The sequence below is a fragment of the Photinus pyralis genome, unplaced genomic scaffold, assembly GCF_008802855.1.
Source record: "Photinus pyralis isolate 1611_PpyrPB1 unplaced genomic scaffold, Ppyr1.3 Ppyr1.4_LG3b, whole genome shotgun sequence".
In the NCBI taxonomy this organism is placed as follows: Eukaryota; Metazoa; Arthropoda; class Insecta; order Coleoptera; family Lampyridae; genus Photinus; species Photinus pyralis.
In genome coordinates, this window is record NW_022170510.1 from 4576017 (window position 1) to 4588142 (window position 12126).

Sequence of the window (12126 nt, forward strand, 5' to 3'; positions counted from 1 at the left end):
AACTTGTTGGGTAAGGGATTGAATAAACTGAATTATTTTATTCAATGATACACCTACATTGAAGAGTAAAAAATTGAAAAACAAAACAACTAACTTTAAGAACCATAAGTAATTAAAATAAAATGCAAATAACTATAAAAGAAAGAATTTTTTAGAGCATGTGTTATTTGGCTTTACTAATGCGTGCTACATAAATATGTAGGTACCTATTGATTGCTACTTTATGGAAATGGCAAGAAGTTCGCACTTCCTAATGATTATGATTTCTTATCTTGAAAATGTTTTATCACATAGCACTAATAAAGGAAAAAATATGACCACATAGGTCCATGATAATGGTTTCACTAGACATAATTATCAGCAAATTAAAACACAGGACTAAATTATAAATTGCAATTACTTTTTTAATTGGATATGCTACTTTTATTGTTAAGCACTTGCTAGTGAGTAAAATAGGTTTTATCTTGGGGTTCATGCCTCTATTAACCTACTTGGTAATCTTTGTTCGACTTTATGGCATATCTCCAATTGATACGTTTAAAAATTGTAAAAAAGGAATACCTGATTAATAAGTTCTGTGCTAAGACCCAGATACTGATGAAGCGCTGTAAAAGTAACTCGTTGAAGTCGTACCATAATAACCTGTATGACTCTAATAAAGGTATCAGGGCATTCGTGAAAAATTTCATGAAAAGCAGCCATAGGAAGTTTTACAATTGTAGAATCCTCCATGGCCTTTGCGGACACTGTTCTGTACGGATTTGGATGACCCTACCAACAATTTTAATACACATTGCAAACCTTAAGACAACCATACCGTAAGGACATCTGTAAAACTCAGTAGGGACGTAACAGATTCGCCAGTTTTAACCATCTTTAACGATAAAATTGATCCATCCACAGCCGTAATAAACACGTTAACTTTACCACTCTGAACAATAAAAACATTTTCATCTGGTTCGCCGATTTTAAAAAGAAATGAACCTGCGGGCACGTTCATTATTTCCGTTTGTTTGCATATTTTTAGAAAAACTGGAGTTTCAAAGTAGCCAAAAACTCGCATGCTTTTTAGCAAGTAGTACACATCCCTCGGCATACGATCATCACTAAACAAGTCTTCCTCCAAATACTCGGCGGGCGGCTCTAAAACCTGTAAGATAAACGATATAGTAAGTTTCCAACTGGCAGTTCGACCACCTTTAATTGCTCCAATTCATTTTCTTTACGTAGACGCAACAACTTTCGGGCAAATCTCATTACCAGTTTTCGTTTTCGGCCCTGACCGGAACTGCGAACTTGACCCGATAACGATTTGACTTTCCTTAACATTTTCCTTCCATAAAACAGTGCTTTGTCTCGTTTTCGAAAACGTGATCCCCCAAAAGGTGTAGATTGCTTTAGAGATATACCTGCTTGCAAGTTATTTAGAAATTATGGATAGTTTGTAATTTACATACCTCGTATTTGCCATCTGCGGAAACTATACCAACAAGAACATCCAAGAATGGCAAAGATAAGTAGGGCTAACGCGTAATTAAACTGGAAGAGTAACATGCCTAATGAATAATTGTTTTTAGTTTCAACAGATTAAAAACATTCTGAAGTGTGAAATAAAATGGAATTATAACTTATTTTAATTAATGACTAATAAAATTGCGTTATTATTGTATAATAAGATAAAATGCGTATTAAATAAACAATAAACACGAATTATTAATACACAATACAATAGTTGACTGAATCACCTTGAACACTAGTAATTCCAAAATCACTTCAAAGTAGTTGGTATAAGTACTTCCAATCCAAAAAGATTTTAGGACGTTTCCAAAATCTCCATTAATTTCATTTAACAAATTCAAAATATCCATTTTTAAATTACATCCTAATAAACCATTTTCGTTTTTAAACTATTTTATTTATACATTATTTGACATTTGACAGCTACATCAATATTCCTGTCAGATAACACCAGCTGATATCAGTGGCGTAACTAATACTAATTTATTAAATCTTGGGCGTTCGTGAAAGCAATCCGAAAAGTTAACATTTTAGTTTATATCTGATTTGGGGTGAGTTTCCTTTGGTACTTTCCTAGTTCCTTCACTTCATTATTTAATATAACACGTTTTCGCCGATAAAACTAAAGTTAACATTAGATTTACATTAAGATACAGTCAGCTTATGTACATGTACATGTCTTTTTTTAAAAGCCGCTTTACAGGCAATTTTCGTGCAATGCAAGAGCAATGCAAGTTAGAGATACGTTACTGCGCATGTTCATACGCAATTCAGGTGCAAGAAAAATAAATAGAGAAAGTTCTATTTCACTTGCAAGTTTGGCGCAAGTTCTAGTAACTTTTCTAGTAATTTTGTCAATACCACAATTTATTTGGTTTCGCGTGTGTTATTTTGTGTGTTTTTTTTAATAGCAAGCGCCACCACATAACAAGTTGTAACCAGTTTAATTTCCTTTTGTTTGCTCATACCTAATGGTCAATTTTATTAAGTTTCAAGAATAACCTTCTGCGTAAACAAACTGAAAAGTTTCAATTTTTGAAAAATATGTTGGCAGTACTGCAACACTTTTCTGAACTCGCACAAAAGTTGCAAGACAATTGCATAAATGTAAAACCGTAATAAGCAATGCAAGGCAATTTTAGATTGCATAGCAGAAGCCTTGCATTGCACTAAAATTGCCTAATGTAAAGCGGCTTTAAGGCGAAATTTTGGAGGCATTCCTTTGGAGTATGCTTTTTTAAGCGTGAATTCTTCAAGGATTTCGTTTGGGCGTGAAAATTTCGAAGGGAACGAATCTACCGAGACGAATATTTTGTCAATAATATGAAATTCTGGAATGTAATAGATATAACAGGTATAATATAATATAGCAATTATTTCAAGAGAGAGGTTTTGAATAATAATTTTCTTTAAAGCAAGTGAAAGTATTCTGGAGGAAGATAATCTCCAGGAGACGAACTTTCCGGAAGTGAACCTTTCTATGACGAATATTACGAGCCCGCAACTCATTTATCTAGCTAGTTTTCTTTGGACTTTATAGACAAATGTTTTAGGGCGGATTTTCAAGTAATTGAGCTAATGAAATTAAATACACCAATATTATTTTATTTTAAAATGTTCGAAACACACAACCAATGAAGCCCAGGGACGTGATGTAGACAATTCCCACCAATCCCACCTGGAGAATTAGCACCAATAAAATAATTTGCAGTCGGACAATTTGCACCGGGACATTTTATTGCTTCCATGATATTTCGCATCCTGGACATTTCGCTTCCGGATAATTCGCAACCGCGGAAAATTTGCATTAGGGATACTTTTGGTACTATAAGCATTGAATTTATAACTATCAATTCAATGCTATAAGTTCATGAAACTCGAGGAGATTTTCAATAAATATGGTACTACTATTGTAAGTCATTTTAATCATGTTTATTCGCATTCGTAGGAAGTTATCCAAGGAGAACAATACCTATTCCAATTTAGGTATTATTTCAGCTTTAGCGTCATAAGTAGGCTATTTTTTCCTGAAAAAGATTATTTTATTTAAAGTAATTGCTGTTTGTTTGCACCTAGAGCTAGACATTTTTTATCTTTTTTAATTTTTTTTATTGTTAAATATGTATAGCAAGTGCTAGAGACTCCCACTAGAATTTCCGATTCGTGGATAAGTACGCCACTGAAATATAAACACTTGTTTGGGGGATTGTGTAAAAAATAACCACAAATTAATTCAAAAATTCAGGAATTTCGTATCAATATATTTCAGGATTGAACCTGTAAAAATAAATGCTAATTAAAACTCTGACGAGTTAATAATACTTCCAGGTTGTTAAAGATTTGATTCTATTTATTCTCCTTTTAAAAATAAACATGTACCCTAAATTAATTAACCTATACCTATTTTCAGTGTTTCAGCACTATCTTAGCAGAATGGGTCTCGGCGAGGAGGTGAAACCGGGGACCTTACTACTGACTGAACAGCCCTTTGTTTATGTTCTTACATCTAAATACAGGACGGAATATTGCGATTTTTGTTTTGCAAAGTAGGTAAATAAAAGATCATATACCTATAAAACTTATAATTTATTTGTAGGAGTGAACTGCGAAAGTGTGCCAGTTGCCACTATGTGTATTATTGTGGAAGGTCTTGTCAGAAAGACGGATGGTCGATTCATAAGCACGAGTGCAATAATTTAAAGAGAATATCGCCTAGAATAATTCCAGATGCAGCCAGGTTATTATCACGTATATTAAAAAAATTAGCCAAAGGAGGTTCCGAAATTAAATCGTATTACACTAAAACCAAATATAGAAAATTTAAAGATTTAATGTCGCGTAAGTTGTCTAACTATAGTTGCAAATACACCGTTATTGTTGCATAGATTATACAAATATAAAGGATGATATTAATCGAATAGAACATTTTCAATCCTTGTGTGGAGTTTTAAACGACTTTCTGGGTACAGATTTCATTCCTAATCCAATTGAACTAATGGGTATGTATGGAAGAGTAAGTGTAATTTAGTCATGCGTTACTGGTTTTTCAAAATGTGTCTTCTAGATGTGCGTTAATAGTTTTAACATATGCGACGAAGAGTTAAAAAGTTTAGGCACCGGGATTTATTTGGCGGCATCCATTATAGATCATTCATGCCAACCCACTGCTGTGGCAACATTTCAAGGAACTCGTTTAAATATTCGTGCTACTGAAACAATGCCTTGTTTAAACTGGGACAAAGTGGGTAAGTGGCATTACAAAAAAGTTCTTTTTAATGTGCGTTTTAGGTTTTTGTCAGCTACATTGATACATTATATAAACCTGAGGCACGCCAGAAGGAATTGATGGCAACATACTACTTCATGTGTCAATGTCCCAAATGTTTAGATCCTTTGGAACCTATTCATATGTCTGCGGCAGCTTGTTCTAATCCACACTGCGATTCCTTAGTAGAAATAAGGGACTATGACCAAGTTTCAAACTGTGACCAGTGTGACTCCCCCATTTCTCGACAGTTTAAGCAGCTCTATAAGGATGTAACTGAATTTACAGATGTCCATTTGCAGAATATGAAATTAGCATGTATCCTTTGACCCAGAAAAAAATTCAGTATGTGGCATTACCCTAAAGTTCCCAAAAAGAGTTGTTCTTATTTTTGTTATTTTTTGCCTACCAAAAAAAAGAAGCATAATCAACCGGGTTACCGGTATATTTTCTAATTTCCCGTCAGTTCTGTGAGTATGAACCTATTGCTTCCTTTACAGCAAATGTAGATCTAGACGTCTGTAAAGTCTGCTTAAACAGGCACAAAGGGGTTCTGCACAATTTAAACATACAGCATGTAAGAATTTTAGATTCAGCCTTCGAAAGTAGTATTGATTTTGGACAATGGGATGACGCAAAAATATTTGGCATATCTTTAATTGCTGGTTACAGGTACGGATCAACTTTTTTTAATGCACCATTTTTACTTTGCTGTTTTTCAGAAAATATTTGGGTGACACTCATCCGTTGCTAGGTATTTTGTATTTGAAGTTAGCCAAGATTTTGATCTATCAGGAAAATATTCAAGATGGGAAACAGTATTTACACAATGCGTGTAAGATAATTAAAATAACTCATGGAGAAGATAGTAATTTGTATAGAAGTGAAATAGCGTCTTTAATTCAGAATTGTATGTACTAATATTAATTATGTCATTAATTAATAAACTAAGATATACGAATAAAAGGTTTTTTAATTTAGTTATTCCATAATAGATATCATATAGGAGGTTGATTAAATGGAATCAAACATGCCAAATTTTACAATGAGAGCATTATTGATGTAGTTTTCATTTTGACAGCCGAACACATATCACTTATTTTTTTCTTTTGACTGCCAAATTGTAAGTATTTGGGATTTTTTCAATAGATAGATTTTATATCATAAAAATGATATATGTATAGGTTCTTTACTGATGTTTTAGTTGAACTAAAATACTTCTTCCTTCATTTTTAAGAAAGTGCCTTGCAAGACTTGTGATTTTTTACATAGTGTGTCCCACTTCCTCATAGCAAAGGTCATACTACACCCAATAGGAACTTTTATCTAAAAGATGGTGCCCACAGAAAATCAAGAATCAGTGTACTGAAAAAAATGGACATTCATATTGATTATTTTATTACCTATGAGATATACTTATTTAACAGTTTCGATCATGGCATACTATATAGGAATATGTGAGGGTATATTTATTGATAAAGTATTATAATTAATAATTGGGCGTACGTGGTATCGACATATTTTTGAGTGTCGGTAACCGATGATTTTTGGTGTTTTATGATCAATTTCTATTATAAAAAATATTTAGTGTAGAATTCTAATTAGTTAACAATAATTTGCTTAGGAAAAAGGACTATACTATGTTTGCAGTTTTTCTTTTGAGGTGGATAACAAGCGATCACAAATGAGTTGCTGTCGAGTCACCTTTGGAAGTTCAAGTTAAATACGATTTTCCATGTAAACAAAAGTTCCAAAGGTGGCTCGATAGCAACTCATTTTTGATCGCACAGTATACTTTAGTGTAGTAGTGTGTGCAACATGAGCAGTTTGGGTCTAGTCTGTTGTTGTCACTAGTAGGTACTTGTTGTAAAAATCAATTTGGTGAGATTTACTGTTTATTGCATAAAGAAAACATGACAACGGATTAATTACCTATTTATATATTATTGTTATTTATGAAAGGATAAAAAATATTTAATTAATAAAATCAGAGACCTGTTGCAAATATTAAACATTATATACATAAAGCAAATTCTATCACAAAAGTTACGAATTGTGCAATAACTTATTAAAAGCAGCATATGAACTTTCTAAATCAAATAGGAGCTGGCGAACCTGAGTTTCCGATAATTCATCAGACACCTTCATGGAATCCAATGTGTTTAACCACTCGATCATCTTTTGCTTTCCTTCAAAGTCAGATGGAATGATACTAAAGCGTTGCATTGTGTCGACCAAATCTTTTAATTCCGGATGAAGTTCGTCCATAGCTGTAATGCCCAATCTCAATTTATCCATTAGTGTAATAAATAGGGAAACGATGTCGGCAATGCACTTGCTAGTGTTTCCTTTATCATCTCTAATGGTAATGGGATGACCTTCTTTGATACGTTCCAATGCAGCGGGGCAATCTAAACGATATTTACGTACAAATGCGTCGACCGTAGGGAAAGAGTCGCTTTCAACTTGACGAAATGCCGCTTTGTACTGTACTAGTAGCTTGCTACAAGCACCCGTGTATTCTTTAGGCACTACACAATCGCGAATGTAAGCTTTTTCCAATTGTTGCAAAGTATTTATTACTGCATACAAATCCGCAAGGTTATCAAACTTTTCTCTTTCTCTTGCATTCTGATATAATTTCACTTCTTCGTATAATTCAGGTCTGTTATCTTGATTAACAGCCATCAGTAATTTTAGATTATAAATGGGCAATTAATTAATAAATTCACAGCAATGACTAATTCTAACCTTAAAATGTGACAAGTAAACAAAATAGTACTGAAAGCGCATGCGTAAGTGTTCATACAGGGTAACCCAAAAAAACATTTTAAGCCTATGTTTATTTCAGTACCTATACGTGAGAAGTTTGTGCAAACTTACACATGCAATCCCACTTGATATGGAACACACTGTACACTCATATCTTATTTCTAAACCGATATCGTACTCCATACCTACTACCATTGTATTTCTACTACTGATGTGCACATCCATTGACTCAGGGCGGGTTTATGCAACTTCTTTATGTTTAATGCTTAATTGTTTTTTTTAATCCGTTATGCATAGATCTTAACTCTTAAGTAATTTCCCAACACAAGTTTATACAATTTTGTAAGTCTTTATTTTTAACACCAAATAACTGCCAATCAAATTGAGGGACTTGAGACGCCAACTGATATTACGAAAAATCGCGCATGCGCCATGTTCAGGTTTCTCAATTGTTAATTCTTAATGCTTAAAAGTTAGGAACTTTCATGGTCATGCACTAAGAATTACGGTACGAATTAGGAACTAAGAAATTGGAGAAACGCGATCATTAGACATTCTACGTTTATCTTTTTATTTTATAAGAATTACGAATTAAGATTTAACTATTAAGCATAAAGAACCCGCCCTCACAGTAAGGCTTTTAGTTGCCTTATTTTTTTTGTTTTCGGAAAGATTCAAGAAACAATAGGAAGAAAATGAATCTATGGAGATTGTAACGACTCTAATAGTTCTCAAGGTTTTTTTGTAGAGGTTCTCAACATTTAATTTAAAAGTTTCAGAAATCCTATAGGAATTTCAAGAAAATTTTAAAAATGAGTGTATAAAATGATTTGAAGAAAATTTAAAAAAATATTCTAAAAAGAAGGAGTATTTTGGAATTCCTCTAATAGGATATGATGCCAGAAGATTCTATTATAGAAAGATTTAAACGTTTTGAGCATATATGCGAGTGTGTAAAGCGGATGGGGTATACAAGAGGAAATTTTTTTTTAAATATTGATTTATGAAAAAAATTTATTCTTCATGATATGTTTTGCTTGCTTTGAAAGTGCCAATAACGTTTCGATAATCTAAAATGTATTTATAGAAATCTGGAAAAATAATAAAATTAATTTTTTTTATTGAAAGTTATCATTCTACATTATAATTAAGATAGAGTATTGCTATCAAACCACAAACAATCGAAACGTTATTGGTACTTTCAAAGCAAGCAAAAAATATTATGAAGAATAAATTTTTTCATGAATCAATATTTAAATAAAAAGTTCCCTCTTGTATACGCCATCGCTTTACACATAGTATATTATGGTTTTGAGTGGTGCGCTCTTGACACCGCGCTCAGTTTGATGTTGATTAGTCGCCTCTTACGACACGCAGAGCAATCTGCGGTAAGGGTATTCTTTCCCGCCCTTACACGGGTAAATCCAAAATACTGAAACCACAAAACTAGAATGAAATGTTTTCTACTTTCCGAAAGATTCTGTGTGGATGGATTAATTATTTGTAGGGGTAATATAGTTCGCAATATAGTTTATAGAATCTTTTAGTACCTACCCAAAATATTTCTTTAAAATACAAATTTACAGGGAAGTAAACTAATTTTCAAAAAATCTATATGCGTTGTAATGTTTCATATGTAAGTATTTTGCGTTTTAATTCGTAGATGTTTGAATATTTAGATAAACTTCTTTGAGAATTTGTGACATTTTTTGACGTTTCGCCAACCTTATCTGAAATAAACTAATTAAACAAATCGTCTTTGGAATGATTTGAGAGTAACCATGAAAACGCATTTTCTATAACTGTCACAAAATAAAAATGTTAGCCAGTTTGTTGTTTTTTATGTTATCGATTTAAAAGAAGTATAATAAAAAGTATCGTTCATTACACGTCCAGAAATGCTTTTTCCGTGCTTGCATGACTTCCCGTGTTCGGCGGGAATTTGCCACGCGCGCACGGAAAAAGCCTGCTTTCCGGACTCCTAATGAAATATACTATTTCATTATTGTTAGGTTTTATGTATTTGTTATTATTTATTTCCCGAAAGCAATCACATCTACTTTTTGTTTGCTATGCATGTATATCTGAGGTTTCGAGCCTAGTTCACTTAGTAATGATGAAATGCTTGTCTTGGCAATAGCAATGGAAATTGAACAAGAAGCTAAAAAAGAAAGAAGAGGACATACTGGGTGCACAAATTTGATAAGTGGAGTCTTTCTGAAGGCGGATTCCATTTATTGTACAAGCGCTTATTGGAAGACCCAAAAAAATGTTATGTCCGGGTAGTCTATCACAACAATTACAGTCGAACTTCCATAACTCGAATTTTTGATAACTCGAATCAACTTGGTTGGCAATAGCTGCAACAGTAAGGCGTATGTTCAATTTTTTCCTTGATAACTCGAACTCCTATTACTCGAATGTCTTGATAACTCGAGCAAATTAAGTGCGCACGACTTTGATAAGTCGAATTCTGTGAAGTCCCTTAACTGTAACCGTTCGTTTTATAGCTTAACCTTGAAGACAGTGCGTTTTCAGCATTACTCATCAAAGTTCGTTGGTTGTTGCGCGGATTTCTATACAGGTGTGCGTGTTTTATTAGTTGTTTCAACGCGAATATTCGTTAATTTGATTTTCTTGTTGACGATGTCATTAAAACGCACTTTAAAAACTTTATCTATTGACGATAAATATAGACTTTTAAAAGAAGTGGAAGGTGGGGCACGAAAAAAAGATATGGCTGTGAAATTATATACATTATACATACATAGATTGCAGTATGTCCACTATTGAACTTTGTAATGCATTTCCTTTCATAATAAATATGTTTACGTAAATAATACACGGTATATGCATACTATGTGTTTTATTCAATAAGTCAAAGTTTTGATAACTCGAAATTTTTTTCTGTCAAGTCATGATTTATCGAAGTTCGACTGTAGTTCTTTTTTACACTGATCTTTTTCTACAATTGTCGATAAAATGTTTACTTAGTCAAATGTAGGACATGTCCAAAGATTCTTTTTATAACACAGACCATGTTCTGACAGATTACCATCCGCACATGAACAGTACTATTGATCTGGTAGCATTTAGACTTGCAGGCCTATGTTCTTTTAGTTTTAAAATACTTTAGTACTGCAAGCACCTACCAATAATTTAAAATGCAAATACGAAAGGTTACTTTCAATATTTTATTGAAAAAATTGTTTAACAAATCAAATACTAGCCTACAATAACAATAAAAAAATAATTATACTGAAAGCTATTGAGGATCGTATGCTAATATTTGAGAAAAAAATAAATTAACTACTTGTAATGACGACATTCGTTTCAATATAAAATTCTTCTTCAGTTGTTGAGAGACAGGGTTTTTACCACTTAAAACGAAAAACATTTGACTAAACTGTTCACACATGTCCATTCACACATCTCACTTGGGCTAGTATTAAATAAGTTTATAAATCAGTCTTGGAACTTTATAATTCATCCTTAAGATCATCATCCTCGCCACTTGGTGGTGGTGGACCGCCTGCACCTTGATATAACTTGGAGATAATCGGTTGGACTACATCTTCCAGCTCTTTCTTTTGTTTCTTATAATCTTCGGCCTCTGCTTCGGGATTTTCTTCGAGCCATTTAATTTTTTCTTCGATTGCTTCTTCCATTTTACTCTTTTCATCGTCGGATATCTTTGATCCCAATTTTTCCTTATCGCTAAGTTGATTTTTAAGCGAATACGCGAAACTTTCAAGTTCGTTGCGAGATTCGACACGGTCCTTAAGTTTCTTATCCTCATCAGCGAATCTTTCGGCATCCTTTATCATTCTATCGATATCTTCGGGTGTGAGACGATTTTGATCGTTTGTAATTACAATCTTTTCTTTGTTTCCGGTTCCCTTATCTTCGGCGGATACTTGTAGAATACCGTTGGCGTCGATTTCGAATGTTACCTCAATTTGTGGTACACCTCTAGGTGCCGGTGGTATGCCAGTTAAGTCGAATTTGCCCAACAAATGATTGTCTTTAGTCAACGGACGTTCTCCTTCGTAAACTTGGATGGTTACGGTGTGTTGGTTGTCGGATGCGGTGGAGAATATCTGAGATTTCTTTGTGGGAATGACAGTGTTACGTGGAATGAGTTTGGTCATGACACCTCCTACGGTTTCAATGCCGGTTGTTAAGGGGTTTACATCGAGTAGGACGATTGAGTCGGTGGCTTGTTCCCCAGATAACACTCCGGCTTGTACAGCGGCACCGTAAGCGACAGCTTCATCAGGATTGATACCGCGAGATGGTTCTTTGCCTCCGAAGAATTCCTTGACGAGTTGCTGTACTTTAGGAATACGAGTGGATCCACCTACCAAAACAATTTCATCTACGTCTTTCTTGTTCATGTCGGCATCTTCAAGAACTTTTTGTACAGGCTTCATGGTCGAACGGAAGAGATCCATGTTGAGCTCCTCAAATTTCGCTCTGGTGAGTGCTTCTGAGAAATCGTCGCCTTCGAAGAACGATTCAATTTCGATTCTGACTTGGTGAGCAGATGAAAGAGCACGCTTGGCCTTTTC

The 12126-nt window shown here is 33.8% G+C and overlaps 5 protein-coding genes across 7 annotated transcripts in view; 1 reads left to right on the forward strand and 4 right to left on the reverse strand.

Annotated features, from left to right (window-relative positions):
* Positions 1–7556, reverse strand: part of LOC116167270 (vacuolar protein sorting-associated protein 28 homolog) — an 8611-nt gene extending 1055 nt beyond the window's left edge. The window contains exon 1 of the mRNA XM_031482593.1: positions 6779–7556. Within this exon, the coding sequence (XP_031338453.1) occupies positions 6830–7471 (642 nt within the window). The 5' untranslated portion in view covers positions 7472–7556 and the 3' untranslated portion in view covers positions 6779–6829. The remainder of the gene's footprint in view (positions 1–6778) is intronic.
* LOC116167268 (neuropathy target esterase sws-like) lies at positions 170–1943 on the reverse strand. 2 transcript variants are annotated; one of them, XM_031482589.1, is made up of 5 exons: positions 1746–1943; positions 1458–1539; positions 1198–1409; positions 818–1150; positions 170–771 (listed from the first exon to the last, which is right to left on the reverse strand). In XM_031482589.1, the coding sequence occupies exons 1-5, from the start codon at positions 1866–1868 to the stop codon at positions 538–540; spliced, it is 984 nt and encodes a 327-aa protein (XP_031338449.1). In that variant the 5' UTR covers positions 1869–1943; the 3' UTR covers positions 170–537. The 2 variants fall into 2 exon arrangements, with proteins under 2 accessions (XP_031338449.1, XP_031338450.1); XM_031482590.1 differs by having other exon boundaries at positions 171–771; positions 1458–1556.
* LOC116167267 (histone-lysine N-methyltransferase SMYD3-like) lies at positions 3594–5738 on the forward strand. Of its 2 annotated transcripts, XM_031482588.1 has the most exons (8): positions 3594–3846; positions 3929–4064; positions 4115–4356; positions 4404–4531; positions 4583–4759; positions 4807–5101; positions 5293–5455; positions 5506–5738. In XM_031482588.1, the coding sequence occupies exons 2-8, from the start codon at positions 3952–3954 to the stop codon at positions 5702–5704; spliced, it is 1317 nt and encodes a 438-aa protein (XP_031338448.1). In that variant the 5' UTR covers positions 3594–3846; positions 3929–3951; the 3' UTR covers positions 5705–5738. The 2 variants fall into 2 exon arrangements, with proteins under 2 accessions (XP_031338448.1, XP_031338447.1); XM_031482587.1 differs by having other exon boundaries at positions 3594–4064.
* Positions 7557–10890: 3334 nt separating the features above from the next.
* LOC116167287 (endoplasmic reticulum chaperone BiP-like) lies at positions 10891–12120 on the reverse strand. The gene has a single exon (XM_031482613.1). It carries the CDS (start codon positions 12007–12009, stop codon positions 11035–11037), a length of 975 nt encoding a protein of 324 aa, XP_031338473.1. The 5' UTR covers positions 12010–12120; the 3' UTR covers positions 10891–11034.
* The window catches only part of LOC116167029, a 12123-nt gene continuing 12016 nt past the window's right edge, over positions 12020–12126 (reverse strand). The window contains exon 6 of the mRNA XM_031482262.1: positions 12020–12059. Within this exon, the coding sequence (XP_031338122.1) occupies positions 12020–12059 (40 nt within the window). The remainder of the gene's footprint in view (positions 12060–12126) is intronic.